A 17,956-nucleotide genomic window follows, 5' to 3' on the forward strand; every position below is an offset into this window, starting at 1 on the left:
ATACCGGGCAAAGGGTCGTAATAACCTTTTTGCCTGTCTTTGGCCTGGAACATTTTTCCAGTAGGCTGCACTGAGTTCCTTTTCATATTTTCGAACTTCTTCCATTATGCGGCTTTTTGGTATGCCACAAAATGGTTCAGGTCCGATGAAAGGAGTACAAGCTCCTTCCCTTGCGAGACTATCGGCAATCTCATTTCCGACAATTCCTGTATGCCCTGGCACCCAGAGCAACGTTAGTTTGTTGCGACTTGCCAGTTGTTACATCGGGGCCGGGCCCCTTACATCGCCGGGGCCCGGTAAAATGTACCGGCTGTACCGCCCTCTCGGCGGCCCTGTTGATAGTGCACTGTACACTGTAGAACAGAAGAAAGTAAGACCACTAGAAAATTGTAAAATACTGTTAAAATATATCTAAAAATATAAAATTGAGAAATTACCAGAAGTGATTTAACCTAAAAAGCCTAGGCGCCAACGCGGGGGAGAATTGTGCAGAAATAGATTGGACCAAAATTTTATTAGCAAAGAACATTACAACCCTATAAAATGTGTCTAGGAAGGCAGAAACAGAAGCCGTTGGCCACCAAATCCTGTTCTGGTGGGACGAAAAAATAAAATGACAAATAGAATATGAAAGAAAGAAATACTAAAAATTTTTGAATACAAAGACCTAATTTTTAATATAAATAACGTAAATAAAATAGTTACAAAGACGTAATTATTTTATAAATTTTTTTAGAAGAGTTCGGTATTATTGAATATTGAGGCTTTTAATTTGTATTTCTTAGACCTCCAAAATACAGCTATTAATATAAAACATAAGTAAACGCAACAACGAATAATCTAAAAATTACTACAAATTAAAGTTCTTATATTACATAAAGATTTCTCTAATGTACATAGCAAAAAACCATGGTGCAAATTGCATCTGATCTAATTATACCGTATATGGATATCGAGTTATTTGTGATTTGTGTTCACCTAAGTTTAAAGAATGGATGCCCTACCTTCGTCAACATTATGTCACATTACAAAGTACTGCACAAAGATAAAGCCAACACTGAACTACCCACCCATACTAAACGGATCTTATATACTCTGTATGTTTCAAATCTTACCCCTCTGTATGTTTAAACCCCTGGCCAAACTTGAATCGACAAAGAAAAAAATTAATGCACATTTGCTATGTTTGATTTTCAGGAAAAAATTATGCAGTAACTGCATTTGTCAGTAATTGGAACACAAAAGATACCTAGTAAGACTAATATATTTATAATATGGAGCAGAAACAAGACCCGTTATAGCCACCACAGACACAACTCAAATACTACTCAAAATGGCAGAAATGTTTATTCTTATGAAGAATTACATTAAATACGCTGAGAGATCAAAAGAGGAGTGAAGAAAGAAGAATAAAATGTAACGTAAAGTATATATGAATGGCCTTTACTTGATGAAGCAACAGGACAATGCTTATATGATAAGAACTAACAAAGAGCTCGAAGAACTTTACCCAGAACAAATGAGTACCTAAATTAGTTTACAATTTTATTATTTTTAAGATATTTTGTTATATAGGTATATTTTGCTTGTCTCAAAATTGTGCAGTTCTGTTGAAGATTTAGGTTTTTAACTTGTTTAACCTAAAATTCATTTCTTAAAATAGTGTGTGTGTTTTGTGTTTTATTGGCACTGGTTTTCACAACCAACTGGCTAGTCAATTTCATCATGATTTTTTAGACTATAACTTATCAATAACTCAGGGGAGTAATGTGTAGTGTGTGTGTTGAGTAAGTGTCTTGTTACTGTGCAAAGTCGACGTCATTGTCTTTGCAAAAAGACGCTAATTGTATCCGAAAGTCTGCGGCCCCTTCGGTGAGTACCGACCCCACAAGGACAGAAACTATTTTCATTTATTAATTTATAATAAACGAAAAATTCTCTACCCAGGTGAGATTCGAACTCACGACCATTCGGATCTTTAGATCCAAAGGTAGGCGCTCTTACCACTGAGCCACAGAGGGGATTTCTTAAAGTAGAAAGCAAAGAAAAGGAATATCGAATAATCTAAAAATTAGTATAAAGTAAAAATCTTATATTAAATAAATATTTGTGTAATGTACATAGCAAAAAACCAAACCACGGCACAGATTGCATTTGATCTGATTATACCGTATATGAATGTAGAGTAATTTGTAGTTTGTGATTTATATCCAGTTAAGTCTAAAAGATGCCCTACCTTTGTCAACATTATGTCACACTACAAGTACTGAACAAAGATAAAGCCAACACTAAACTGCCCACCCATCCTGAACGGATCTACTTTTCTTTTGGGCTACAGCCTTGACAATTATCTAGCAACCAGGACCAATTTGATTGGCCAATATAATTAAAAGTGCTAAAAATGTTGCTGAGCTATGAAACCACGTGTCGCTTTTCCAAACTTGCACGGTCCCAATAGGAATTACAGGAAATATATAATAAAATTAGAGAACATACATAAAACTCTACCGTGTGCTTCACTTTTCAACTTGTACTCTAAAGAATTGTGGGAGGTTCTGGAAAATTGGGCAGCGAAAGTAACAGTTAGTAAACAGATTCCTTATTAACAACCTGAGATATGCAGAATATGCTGTTTTAATAACGGAGAATTGGGGAAATAAAAATATCAGAAAAGAAATGAAAGGCAGAATTTACAAAAAGGTCATCAGACCAATAATGACATACGCGGCAAAAACACGACTTGAACAGAGAGGACAAAAAGATAGCTCGAAACAGCTGAGATGAAAACCCTCCGAAAAATCGATGGTAAGACTCTATGGGACAGAGCTAGAAGTACAGATATACGACGGAGATGCAAGGTGGATAACATTAATAACTGGGTAAGAAACAGAAGAATAGAATGAAATGACCACATAAGCCGAATGACAAAGGGTAGTCAGGACAGCGAGAGACGGTTCCCCAATAGGAAGACGATCAGTAGGAAGACCACGAAAACGATGGAACAACAACTTACTAGAGGCACATTGAAAAAACAGACAGCGTCATGTCTATACAAAAAGAAAAAGAAGAAGAAGAATAACGGAGAATATTGATGAGCATCAAAGAATAGTTCAAATAGTATACAATAAGGCTTAAACAATAATGCTAAACTATGGTTAAACATGGACTTAAAAGACTTGCTGTTTTTACTGGGAAAAAGCCACAACTTTGCCTTGAAGTAGGTTTATTTTGATGTTTGTTTTAAGCACAATATCCTAAGTAGAAATCGAAAAGTCAAAACAAACTAATTTTAAAGTAAAATCGTGGCTTATTCCAATAGCAGTAGTCAGTTGCATTAAAATATTAACAGAAAATAGTTACATAATATTATTAACTTGGAAAGTAGTAGTGCCCAACTCATTGCTAACCCAAATATCAAACGTATGGAAAAGCTATATTATATAAATGATGATAAAAGATAATAATGATTTCTCTATATAACGAAGAACACAAATTGGAATTGCACATAGTTTATTTTTAGATAAATGAGGTCTGCAAGATCGATATCAGACTCAGAGTTAACATACATAATTATTAAAACCTGGGATCAATTTACGGACCAAAATATAAAAGTAAGGTTAAAAATGAAATTAAAATTAGACAGTAAATGTTATCAGTCCAAATAGGTTATAGGTCCAAATAAAATTAGACGTAAAAATAGAATCGAATAGGAATGTATGTTATCTTAGAATCTACTTAGAATTATGTAGTATCATTAAAGACATACTTATATGTATAGACCTCTAAGATTTGTTAAACTATCTTCAATAGAGAACTAGCATAAAATTTTAAATTCGAAAAAAATGCTATAAATCACAACAGAACATAATTTAAAACAGATATCAAAGAAAAAAAAAAGTGTTTTTTTGTCTTTCATTTGGCCCCAACAGACGATTAAAAATTCAAATTAGAGCAGCCAGACCAAAACGCGCCCTCATTGGTTGTGATGTTATTTAGTTGTAGTATTGGATGTCCTCACCTTTAATTCATTAGGTTTGGCATTCGTTTTGACACTGACACTTAGTTTTATAAATATTTTGATAGAATTTCCAATCTCAACAAACTGATATATATTATTACAATGGCATACGATAAATGTCATTAAAATATAAATATTTCCCTAAACATAAATATAAATAAAATATAACTAGGTGACGTCACGGGTCGTTTGAACTATTTTAAATAACAGACGATTTTAAATTTGTATTTTTAAGTTATTATCAGTATTTGAAACGTGAAATTTTGGAAATCTTATTCTTAAACAGGTAAACAATATTATGATATAAAAAAATGTGCAAGTTCTCTATTATAAAAATAAATACTTCTATTTTTGTAAAAACTAAGGTAAATAAAATAGATACAAAAGAAATACCGAGTAATATAAAAATTACATAAAATCAAAATTTTTTATAATTTATACAGCGAATATCAAGGCGTACATTGCATCTGATCCCATTATACCGTATATAGAGTAGATGTAGAGTAATTTGTGATATATGTCCTGCTAACTTTAAAGGATGCCCTACCTTCGTCAACATTATGTCACACTACAAGTACTGCACAAAGATAAAGCCAACACTGAACTGCCCACCCATCCTGAACGGATCTTATATACTCTGTATGTTTCAAATCTTACCCCTCTGTATGTAAACCTCTGGCCAAACTTGAATCGACAAAGAAAAAAATTAATGCACATTTGCTATGTTTGATTTTCAGGAAAAAAATATGCAGTAACTGCATTTGTCAGTAATTGGAACACGAAAGTAACCATATCGTTAACTGATTGCAAGGTCGGCATTGAATCACAAACTTTTTCAAATGTTACGACGGATCTAGACAAACTTGATGGTAATTTTTCTTGTCTGATATATCTATCTCGTTGGGTGTGTCTCTTTTGTAAAATTCGGTTTGCATGTATGGTATTGAATTAAGTTAGTGCATTTTCTATTGCATATTATTACTATGCAAATTGTTATTTCTTATAGGGCACAACGATTATGAGTAATAATTATATTGTTAGATTGTTATAGTGTTATACCAATAGATTTCAGATAATTTTCGCAAAAACCTACATCAGGAATAACAGAGAACTGTTTATGTCTGTGTTTATTAAAGTAGAGGTTACAATAATAATCAGAAATATCATTATGGCAAAATAAAATCATTATATTTATATGTAATCACATGAGATATCAAAGAAGAACCAATTAACGATTGCAAATTCAGAAATTGGTTTCGATTGATTTATTTTACAGACCAGGACATATAGAACAAAAAAAACACCGAAGCAAATCCACTAAAAACAGCAAATTACTCTTATAGGAAAATACTTTCCTATAAGAGCTATTATAGTGTATTTAACAAACATAGTGAACGCGATAATGAGATTTAAAATATTCCCAAACAGATGGAAAGAGCCCATGTCATTATGATCCTAAAACCTGGCAAGAACCACATATTCCCGCAGAATTACAGGCCAATCAGCTTACTCCCAGCGATCAGCAAGAGAGTTGAAAGAATTTTTCTCAGCAGACTGCAAGCGGAAACAAACAGATTAATGATAATCCCAGCGAGCTACAAGTACTCAGACTAACTGAGTACATAGCAGCTGGATTCAACGACAAGCAGTACACTGAAGCAGCATTCCTGGACGTAAGCAAAGCTTTCGACAGAGTATGGCATAGGGGGCTCATATGTAAAATGCGAGGTTACGGGTACAGCGGGGCGATGACGAGGCTGATCTCTTCCTACTTGGGCGACTGGAGTTTCAGGGTTCGGATAGGACAAGTCCTGTCCGAGCTCGGAAACCCGGAGGCTGGAGTGCCACATGGAGCAGTCCTGTCACCACTGCTGTACACAATATACACCGCAGACGTACCAAGAACACCAGGTACCCTGATGAGTCTCTATGTCGATGACAGAGCGATAGCGGCCAAACACAGAAACGTAGATGTAGCAGTGACCAACCTGCAAACAGCATTAGAAGACATCGAGGAATGGAGTATAAAGTGGAAGATAGCCATCAACTCCGAAAAGTCGTAATCGGTGCTATATAAGACAGGAAGACAACAGCCAGAAGAACAACTGACGGTGCAGAACAACCCCATCGAGTGGAAAGATGAAGCCAAATACCTGGGGGTCATCACGGAGAAATGATTAACCTTCCAAAAACATGTAGAAACCACAGTCCAGAAGGCCAACATGGCAAGAACAACATTAAGGGGACTCACAGACAGGAAAAGTAAATTAAGATTAAAAACGAGGATAAGGTTAATAAGCAGCATCATATCACCGGTACTAAAATACGCATCTCTCGCATAGGGACAAGTATGCAGGACACACAAAAAGAAGATACAAGCGGTTCGCAACAACACCCTAAGAGAAGCAGCCAAAGTCCCGAAGTACGTCGCAGAAAGATTCCTGTTCAGAGAGCTAAAACAGGTGAGAGTTACAGAAATGATGACAGACAAGGCTAGGGTTAAATTCGCGGAGCTGGAGCACCACCAAAACCCCATACTGTGAGAGATGCTAGGGTATGACGCTTTCCACCGATGGAAGCACAAACGTCCTAAACAGCAAATAGTGGAATAAAGTAAAGAAAATAAAGTGGAATAAATAAAGTAAATAAAGAGAGACACAAAGAATAAACTGAAAGTGAAAGTAAAGTGATAAAGAAGTAAAAATAAAAATAGTAGATGGTTCGTAGCTCGAAACACCAAGTGCCGAAGAAACACGTAACCCAAGCGTAGGTCCAATACCACGATCATAATAAAGTCAGCCTACAAAAAAATATATTAAAAAGGCGCAATCCACCAAAATAATAAAAAAAAACAAAAAAATTAATGTGTGTGTACTTTGTACGCACGTAAGAAGTTATATTTCTATTATTATGATTTCAACGAAATTAATATACTTAACAGGTTATTTTTATTTTATTTAAATATTAAACTAACTTTCTTTACCTACCGCTTATTAAAAAATTTTTATTAAAACCATACCCAAAAAAATAAAAAAAAAATATGAATCGTCCGGGATTTGAACCCAGGACCTCGTGATCTCCGGTCACAAGCTCTACCACTGAGCTATATCCCTTTTGCTTTGACAGCTTACAAGATTTCTTATACATACTGACAAATTTAATACAAAAATGCTTTAAATATACTTACTATTTTTATAAAATATCTTATTCTCGAGGAAGACAAATCCAAAGACACAAAAATTTTAATAAATAATACATTTACTAAAAACACTATAATATATATAATAACACTATATAATATATTCTTTTCACACCTTTTCTTGCACTGATATATTTATACCTAACTTGAAATATTCAGCAACTAAACGCCATACTGTCTGTGTGCGCATGCGCGCAGTATTATGAAATTTTACTCTCAATCGCGTTTAAAGAAGTATATCTTCAAAAATACTTGAGCACCAAGCCATTGGACCGAGCCCAGTGGGGCTTAGTACAATGACTTGGGGCCCAAGCAAGCAATTTTTAGAGTGCTTCACGCTGGCCTAGTTTTTAATTCGATTAGGGCACCATATTGGAATCTTATTACCCAGGATTCCATTTTGAAGAGCATTTGGCCACGATAGTTGTGCCCCTATCGCGCATCAGCCTGCTATAGGAAAGGGATGACCTGGAGCATTGGAGCGAGGTGGGGTGATACCTATTTTTACTCGGGTTAAAACACCTCGCCTCAATGAAATGTTACACCCGAATGTACGTTTTCGATAGGGTGGACATCTCTGACATGTCGGGTTAAATCAAATTGCTCTTGCAAGATTGTGAACAGAGTGAATGTTGTGCCCGAGTACTATGTTTGCATCAATTTAGTCTCGGAAAGTTTTGAAATTCCATAAAGTGACGTGTTTTAGCACTGAGCCTGTACACCAGATATTCCGAGGGTCGGTTCTGATGGTGAAATTGTGTTAAGCAACCCAAAAAATAAGTAGTATGTTTTCATCAATCTCCAAAAGATGTGCTTTAGCAGTGACCCTTGACACGAGGTGCTCGGGGAAGGAGGTCGGTTCTAGCTTATTCATGATTTTGCCAAAAACGACAAAGAAATTTTGGTAATCAGTGAAAAATTCCCAGGAGCCTGATTATCGCAACAGCATATTAAAATGTTTAATCCATACGACGTTATTAAAAAAACAATTTATAAACAAATTAGGACAATCTTCAAATGCTATTTTAGAGGGCAGTTGAATTGAAATTTGAATTTATCAATACATTTATCGAAAACATACATAAAACTAAAAGTAATGATGTTTTACATAGATTTATATTCTTTTGGTAACAGCCGGGTTTTTGCAATTGAAATATAGTAACATTTAAATAACCAATTAAATATTTCATAAATTATTAAATATTTTTTAACCAATGTTTTTTTGCCTAATACTGGTAACATAGCTCAAGTTCTCCTATTAAATAAAATAATTGATAGTGGTTATTTAAAAAGCAAATAATATTTTTTTGCAAATTTGGTTTTTAAAATTTTTATATAATTATTTAAAAAAATAGGGGTTCAAATTTAATTTAGTAAGTCTTATGTACAAGGTTTATCCTACAGTTTTGTAGAAAAAATTCCTAAAGACCTTCATTAAAATCTATCACATCAGAAGCTAAAAAAGTAAATAATATTGTGCAGAAATCACCCCTTTTTAATTATTTAAACAATGATCCCCTCATACGAGTTGGAAACTTTTTTCAAAATATCTTCTGTATTCACCTAAACTTTGATATAAAATTTATTCCAACTTGTACGGAATTACATTTTGATGTTTTTTTATTTTATTAGGCTATTTAGTTATTTTGTTAGTCATTTTATGATAAATGCGTTCGACATCAACTTTTTTACATGAGCGCTAAGAAGCTATAAATAGTGGTGTGTAATATTTGTCAACAGAAAGAATGGGAGCTAAGCGAGAAAATCTGAATAAGGATAAAGTTGCTCCTTATGTCAATGTTTGAAATAATGGTGTCCAACACAAAGGCATAATAGCATAAAAAATAAACAAAAAATTTTAATAAGTTCTAAATGATTAAGTCAAAATTTAATACAGGATAACTACAAAAAAATTATGAAAAACTTGTAAAAAGTGGGTAATATGTATTTGTTGACAATGAAAAACATGAGTTACAATATTTACAAAAATACATAACAATGTAATATTTGATATTACATACTACAATTTACTGACGATTTATGACAAGAATATCTGGGACAAAAATCCTGTAATCCATTTTTCTTTACACAATCACAATTGTTCAATAATACGCCTGCTATCAACTCAGCACGGATTGTGGATGGGTCCATGACCTTCGGTGTTTCTTTATTTTTACTCTGATCCTTTTTGTGGCATTTACTAGAGGACGACAAAACAGAGATAGCAGATTTGCAGGACGGGGAAGGAGAAGGATCTCTATGTGTTTCTTCCTTATTCTGCTCATTTTTATCGCGTTTACTAGCAGACGACTTAACGGATGTAACAGACTTACAGGAAGGAGCAGGTGATGGAACTCTATTTGTATTATTCCCATTTTTATCGCACTTACTAATGGACGACTTAACAGATGAAACAGATTTACAGGAAGGGGCGGGTGAAGGGTCTCTATGAGTTTCTCTATTGTAATTCTCCTTTTTCTCGCATCTACTAGCAGATGACTTAACAGATGTAACAGATTTGCAGGAAGCAGCTGGGGAAGGATCCCTGTATGTTTCTTTATTCTTTAAACTTTTAACACTAAAACCAAACAAACGGATAAGCTTTTCCGTATAATCAACACCTTTTTAAGATTTTAACGGGCATTAAAAATTAATTTCTGTTGACTTTTGTTACACTTTTGTTGTACTGTTAAGGGCAAATCTAGATATTTATTTAAATCGTAAAGCTTTGTTAATAAATTGATTTTTTCACTGAATGTTTCAACCGCCTATTATTACCCCTGGTTTTACCCCAGGTTCTCATTTTATTCAGGATGAGTCGACCTGGGGCCTATAGACATTTTTAAAAATGTCTAGTTGTTCTTGCCGGCGGTAGGATTTGAACTCCGGACCACCGGCATGCGAGGCAAGCACACTACCACCTGCGCTACGCCGGCATTATGCACTAAAATACCCAAAATATGCATGAAAATATGCAATTAAACTTACCATAATGTCCATTCAGTTAATATCTGCTCATATTTATGCATATTTCTACATGTTTGTATTTAATAGAATATGAAAATGCTTTTGATAAAGTCGAGTACAAAAAACTAATAGAATTTTTACAAAAAAAAAATATCGATTGAAATGCTATAAACATAATCCTTGGTTGGAAGAAGAACGTCACAACTCAAAAATTGCCATTTTTGAGGTTTACCCTCGAACCAACTCTAAATGTTAAACTTTATTATGGGAAAAATTGTCCGAAGTTGCACTCATGTAATTACCGCTAGATGGCGACTTATAACAGTTTGACTTTGTCAAACCAAACTTTGTTGTGGGAGTTACCACGTATTTTTTGGAGAACCGTGTTACAAGTTAAACAAGGAACGTATTTTTTTGGGATATTGTGTTTAATATTTAATGCAAGACAGTTACATTTCGTCTCAGGTAAGTATTCCTTACAGGATATGTGCGTTTATATAGAATTATTATGGGCAATACAGTAACATTTCAACAAATTTTGGAAAAAATTGTTACAAATGCTAATTACAGGTAGAAAGGTGAGGACAAAAAAGGCCTTTCTATTTATATTTAAATGATAATAATGGGCTCTTTAATATTGTAAAAGATTTTACCTCTTATTTTTTACCTTACCAAAATTATAATACAAACTAGCACATTAAAATTTTAAAACGTAGCTCTTGAAAATTAGAACTTTTCGACTTGTAACAGTGTTCTTCCAAACCAACTTACTTTTTTACTTTTTCGCGTCTGGATCCGACTACAGTTTTTCTGTACAATATCGGGCCACGTCTACACCCTTTGTATTTGCGAGCCATAAATCATCGCGGGTGCACTGTGATGGGTACAGTCTGCATACCATCAGGTGTTCCACTTTCTGTAGTTCCCCACATTCAAAAAGTGCGTCGTTATCTGTCTTGATGCCCCATTTAATGAGGTTCTGTTTTACAGGGGCAATACCTGTGCGTATGCGGTTTAGTGTCCGCCAGGTTCATTCCATTAGGTCGTTCTGGATGTAGGGGGAACAGGGTTCTGGATATTCGGGTGGTTCGACGCTGACATTTCTCATAAACCTTTTCCTTTATTTAAGTCGGCTGGTTCCTACCGGTTGGTCAAACCCGTATAAGTGGTACCTTTCATTGAAAGTTTGCCTGAACTTCTCCACATATTGTGAGGCGCGTCTACGGTCGTCTGGTGATGCGAATCCAGCTGCCCGGTACAGTAGGAGTAGAGGGGTAGGCTTCATGCAACCGGTCATTATTCTACATGTTTCATTTAACGCCGTGGTGACTTGTTGGGCGTGTCTAGATCTACCCCAAACGGGACAAGCATAAGAAGGCCTCAGCTGTTGACTTTAAGACCTGGGGGTTTGCATCCCACTTGCTCCCTACAAGTTTCCGGAGAAGGTTGCTTCTCGTAGAAACCTTTTGTCTTGTGCTCTGACAGTGGAATTTATACGTTAGTGACCGGTCTAGTATCACTCTAAGATATTTGGGCCTATCAGTATGTTCCAAGCGTTGTCCCTCCCAAGAAACATTCAGTTTTACATACGCCAGATGGTTGTTGAGATGGAATGCACATACTTGGATTTTTCTAGGGTTTGGTTTTAATGAGATGTTTGTAGTAAGTTGACATCATGTTTAAAGCCTCTTCCATTGTCGACTCCACTTGTGTGAGTGTTTCCTTTTTACGCCCATACCAAGGTCGTCAGCGTAAACAAAACTATCAGTCTGAGGGTGCATTGGTTGGTCGTTGGTGTAGATGTTAAATAGGAACGGCGCCAGAACGCTTCCTTGAGGTAGGCCATTTTTTTGGGTTCTCCATCTGCTGTCCTTTCCATTTAGCACAAGGTAGAAGCGTCTATTACACAATAGTGATCTAATGATATTTACCAGGTAATAGTCAAGTACAGTGTTATAGATCTTAGTTAGCAAAGTTCTGTGGTTTATCGTATCATAGTCCGCTGTAAGGTCTATCAAGGCTACTCTCACTACCTCTTTCTGTTCAAATCACTCCTCTATGTACTCTGTTAGGTTCAGCACTTGGCCTGTGCATGATTTACCTGGTCTGAAGCCTGCTTGTTGTGGGATTAGTTTTGCATCTAATTTTTCCTGGATGCGGTTCAAAACGAGGCGTTCTTACAATTTATACAAATGGCATAGCAGAGATATCGGACGGTAGCTACCCGGTAGTTCAAGGTCTTTTCCAGGTTTCACAAGGGCTACTACTTTTGATTTACGTCACTGTTTTGGAATCTGGTAGGTGGAGCGACAGATGTTAAATATATCCAGCGCCCATTGTCTCGCTTTTTCTCTGAAGTGTTTTATCTGCTCTGTTAGGATTTCGTCCACCCCAGGTGATTTTCCATTTTTCATACAGTCAATACCATTTTTGAGCTCTTCGATGATAAATGGGTTTTGCAAGAGAGTTGTTTCCTGGTCTTGAGTTCTTATGATCTTTGGCGTTTTGCAACGATGGTTTGCTTTGCCATTCAGAAGCAGTTGGTGGGCTATCTGATTTGGCGTTATCGCACATGGCTCTTTCATCTCTTTTGGATCACCATTAAGTTTTTTGATCATATTCTAAGCCTGCTTAATACTGTGCGTCATATCCATTTTACGTAATGTCTCGCTCCACCGTTCTTGTCTGGAGGCGCTTAGTATTTGCTGCAGTCTCTCCCCTATCTCTGCCGTAACTTCGCTGAAAGGTCTTTACTATATTCTTCGGTGTACTTTGTCATAATGTATTTTGCATCGTCATTCAGACAAGATATGTAATGTTGTTAACATCCTCTGGGTATATGTTTACATGAGGTTCGTTTTACAAGTTCGATGAACGCATCATAGTTTTTGGGGATCGGGACTATGTTTTTCACTTGTGTTTCCAATTCATCAGTATATTTTTCCCAGTTCGCTTTTTTGAAATTAAATCTTCGTTTGAAAGTAATTTTGGGAGCTTTTATAGCGCTATATACGGTTATTCCCACGGACCTATGTTGTGTCTTTGGTATAGGCTTATATACATTCCTAACGCAACGGTCCTCTAATGACATGCTGATGAAGGCGAGATCAGGATTGTAACCTTTCTTCCACACTTTGCTCTGGAACGAATAGGGCAGTTTTGGGTCATGCAGCAGTGTCAGGTTGTTTTGTTCAGCCAACGATTCCACAAGATCTCCATTTTTATCAGTTGAAGCGTAGCCTCAATGAACATTATGACTATTAAAATCCCCGAGAATGAATCTAATTTTTTGAGAAGCGGAATTTTTGGGAGGGGAAAAAACAAAGACTCTCCAGGGTAGTTTATACACAGATGTCACTGTGCAGGCTCCTGTTTCGACGGTCAGAATTTCAATGTCATTGTAGCATGTTTTTTCAGCTGATGTTACATCAATATCTCTCCTCACGAAGATGGCGCCCTTGTGTTTTGCACTTGGATGTTCAATGATAAGCTACATTCTCTCAACGCTAGGTCTACGTGCTGATATGTCACGGTGAGTCTCTTGTATACATAATATATCACATTTGTGGGTTTTAGACAGTTCAGACAAAAAGAAGATATGGAGGAGAATCTAAAAATATAAAAATATACAGGGTGTCCCATTTAAAAAAACGAGGTTATAAGCAACTTCCGGTATAACCGGAAGTTGAAAAAAAATGAAAATATTTTCATTTAATAGATCATCCTTCAAAACCGCTTCATTCCAATTTTCATGATTCTGTTGCCTTTAGTTCTCGAGATATTTCTAATAGGCCAGTTATCTGCCTAACCCTATATATGTCATATCTATTTTTTTAAACTCAACTGGTAAAACAGGATATATACTATGTGGTATATGCTGTTATACGGTAATATACTTCATAAAAACAGCGTCCCAATTTCAATGGTAAAATAGTATAATATTTCATATACTGTTTTACCGTAGGATGACCAATGGGAATTTTTATTTCCTCCGACGGTATATACGGATAAGTCTATTATATACTCTTTTGGTATAACAGTAACTAAGGCAAAACAGTACATGTCACTTTATAAGCACATTTGAAAAAACTACACTTATTTGCTGTTGTAATATTTATTATAATAAAATATTTTTTTGTATTCAAAATTTCATTTGTCTATCTTTATAAATGACAGAATGGCACAGTGAAAGAACAAAAAGTCATTTATCTCAAAACTCAGATTTTTCATATATACTATTTTACCTTTGCAGGCAAGACTTACTGGAGGTACATTGATAAAACAGAGCCATGTCTACAAAAAATTCGAAGAAGAGGTCATTCTTTATATTCAACAAGTGTATACCTATAATAAGTACTGGGTAGGCCACGTTACCAGAATGGAGACTTGGCCACGATGCGTGTGGTAATCGAGGACGTCCTCCAACAAAATAGAGGAACGGCATTCATACCCGGCCCTGGGGATTTTGCCGCCCTGGGCAAGACGGCAAACACCGCCTCCCCCCCCTTGGTAGACTCATGAGATGCCATATTACCACAGAGCAAAGAAAAATAAAATTGCGGATTTAATTTGCCAAACAGCTTGCCTCATGAGTTGTTTTTGACGGTGATTTCTACAAGAGCACAGTAGATTTCTTCAATTTGGTATCTGATGGGGTAATTGCATCAATTCTACTTTTCCATCTAGTTTCGTAGTTTGTAGTTTCACTGAAACCACAAAGGTTTCAATGTCAGGCTAGAAATATGATTTCAACGATGAATAGATGCTGCAAAAAGTTGTCAATTTTTGTCACTAACGAAAAGAAAGAAACTGCAAACTGTGAGGATTTAGAAGCACCGTTCACGACTAAGTTAAGTGAATGGCTTGAACATGGGATAAAAAATGCTCTAGGATTAATTTTCAGAATTCTGTTTTGAACTTCTAAGTACTTCCCCTTCATGTTTGCTCCATTATCATACCCTTGTTTTCTCGTATCTTCCAAACGTATTCCCAGTTCATTCAGTTTTTGCAAAATAAGTTTTGTAATCCCAAGCCAGTGGTTTCCAGTACAGGCACAAATGCAAGTAAATGTTCTGCAATTTTAACACTTTGTGAACAGGAACCTAAATTGATAAAACGTACAACAATAGCCATCTGTTCCACCCCCGAAATATCAGGTGTACAATCTAAATTATGCTATAATACTGTTTTGATTTCAAAAAGTTTAAAATTTTATTTTTGATTTGGTTATGAGGGAGCTGAATAATTTCGTTTTGAATACGTTTTCCCAGTAGTAATGCTGCTTGTTACTATCATCCGTTGTTCTCCTAACGTGCTCTTGTAAAACATAATCAGTTTTTCCAAAGAGCTCAACAAGTTTTAAAAATTTACCATTGTTTTGATGACACAGGTTATCACAATCGCCCCTAAATGGAAGACATTGTTGTGCTAAGAACTGTATTATTGATATACGTCGTTTTATTACATTTTTCCAATGGCGAGTGTCTGAATTTAAAACTTTTTGTGTTTCTTCGCCTATGGTTTTACCCGATTCTAGTCTATTAGTTTGTTCTACCCACTTTCGCTGTGACTGTAGATGAGCTGGATACTTAGCGTGGCTGGACAAAGCTTCGGCCATATGTTTTAAAATAATTATCCATTTTCAGTAAATTCAATTTTGACTTTAGAAAATATTTTACAGAAAAAACAATACACAGAATGGTTTGTCAGAATAAATTAACGACTTTCTCTAAACATTTTCACTATTGCACATTTTGTAACTGTAGTAGTTAGTTGTAAATCTATATGTTATCTGGTATGATCTGTTATCTGTTAATCTATGATTATTATTTCTTCAATTTAAAAATTGGCTGTCCTCTAAAATTTGCCGCCTCTAACTTTGCCGCCCTGGGCAGCCACCCAGTTCGCCAACCCCTGGGGCCGGCCTGACGGCATTAAGCGCATCCAGCACAACTGGATTCAAGGTTCTAAAGACTAGTACTTTTTGCTAATTAGCAAAATACAAGAAAAAGTTATTTACCAGCAATTTTATTACTGGAATCGAATCTTAAGATTATATATATTAATAATATAGGTATGCAAAGTCCGCAGATAGTGTGCTACTTTTTATAAACCAAATGGCGCCCGAAAATCGTGTTTTTTCAATTTTTGCTTTATAACTCCAAAACTTTTAACTTTACACCAAAAACACCCAAATAAAAATTCACCGTAATTAAATTCTGCATAGAGACGTGCTTTTGACCATTTACCTCGACGAAAATTTTTCCCGGAAAATGCGGGTTATTCCAACACAATCTATAATTTTCAACTAAAATTTTAGATAAGTACTTGTTTATCAATAATTAAATAATTTGGCAATATAAAATCTCTTTTCGTATAGATTATAATTCCAAAAGCCGATGGACATTAAACAAAGCAACAATTAAATTGTTAAATAAACATTTACGGTCGCTATAATAACCACAATAATTATGACACATAAGAAAAACTATTAGTCCAGAAAGCCACTGCGCATCCGCTAGGAAAAATATTCTAATTCGGATTTTTTGCACAATCTTACTCAAAAAGGACTCCTTTTAACAAATTTGCATGTTGCCAGGACCAAAAGGTGGTCAAAAATTTTTTAAACGTTTTTTTTTTGTTTTTTTCCTAAAATTATTTTTTTTGCATGGAAAAAAGTTTTTTTGGGTTTTTTGGGTCATTCCAAACAGAAAAGGTCTTTAGTGACTTTTCTCTAAAAATGATAGTTTTTGACATATAAGCGATTAAAAATTGAAAAATTGCGAAATCGGCCATTTTTAACCCTCAAAAACTATGTGAAAAACTGAAAATTTGAATGTTGCCAAGGTAGGTAGATATTCTTTAAACATCTATTAATGAAATCCCGAAGACTTTTTTGCAATACAATATTCAAAACTCCTTTGTTTTTTAATTGCTAATCAAGCGTGCGCGACACTATTTTCCACCGACAGTATGGTGCAAATGAAAGGAATAAATTCGTTATTTCGTAAACCGGCGACTTTAAGGAAAAATCCTGAAACAGGTCGATTTTTATTTTATAAGTTATGATATTGTGGCATATATGGTATACTAGTGACGTCATCCATCTGGACGTGATGATGTAATCGATGATTTGTTTTAATGAGAATAGGGGTCGTGTGCTAGCTCATTTGAAAGGTTCTTCAATTTTCTATTCAGTAATATAAACATTTACATAATTATTTATACAGGGTGTCCAAAATTTTTTTATTAAATTAAATTATTTGACAAGAAAAGAAGTAGAAGGACACCTTGTATAAACAATTATGTAAATTTTATATTACTGAATAGAGAATTGAAGAACCTTTCAAATGAGCTACCACACTACCCCTATTCTCATTTAAAAAATCATAGATTACGTCATCACGCCCAGACGGGTGACGTCACTAGTATACCATATATGCCACAATATCACAACTTAAAAATAAAAATCGACCTGTTTCAGGATTTTTTTTTAAAGTGGCCGGTTTACGAAATAACGAATTTATTCCTTTTATTTGCACCATACTGTCGGTGGAAAATAGTGTCGCGCACGCTTGATTAGCAATTAAAAAACAAAGGAGTTTTGAATATTGTATTGCAAAAAACTCTTCGGGATTTCATCAAACGATGTTTAGAGAATATCTACCTACCTTGGCAACATTCAAATTTTCAGTTTTTCACATAGTTTTTGAGGGTTAAAAATGGCCGATTTCGCAATTTTTCAATTTTTAATCGCTTATATGTCAAAAACT

The 17,956-nt window shown here is 35.1% G+C and overlaps 1 protein-coding gene across 4 annotated transcripts in view; it reads right to left on the reverse strand.

The window, feature by feature from the left end:
* The window catches only part of LOC126889439 (cuticle protein 19-like), a 65,302-nt gene that overhangs the window by 41,279 nt on the left and 6,067 nt on the right, over nucleotides 1–17,956 (reverse strand). The window contains exon 1 of one of the 4 annotated variants that reach the window (XM_050657742.1): nucleotides 4,566–4,700. In XM_050657742.1, coding sequence (XP_050513699.1) covers nucleotides 4,566–4,577 — 12 coding nt within the window. In that variant the 5' untranslated portion in view covers nucleotides 4,578–4,700. Of the gene's footprint in view, nucleotides 1–1,004; nucleotides 1,051–4,565; nucleotides 4,701–9,158; nucleotides 9,796–17,956 lie in introns of those variants that run through there. The other 3 variants (XM_050657744.1, XM_050657741.1, XM_050657740.1) reach the window with 3 other exon arrangements.

Source organism: Diabrotica virgifera, chromosome 8, assembly GCF_917563875.1.
Source record: "Diabrotica virgifera virgifera chromosome 8, PGI_DIABVI_V3a".
NCBI lineage: Eukaryota > Metazoa > Arthropoda > Insecta > Coleoptera > Chrysomelidae > Diabrotica > Diabrotica virgifera.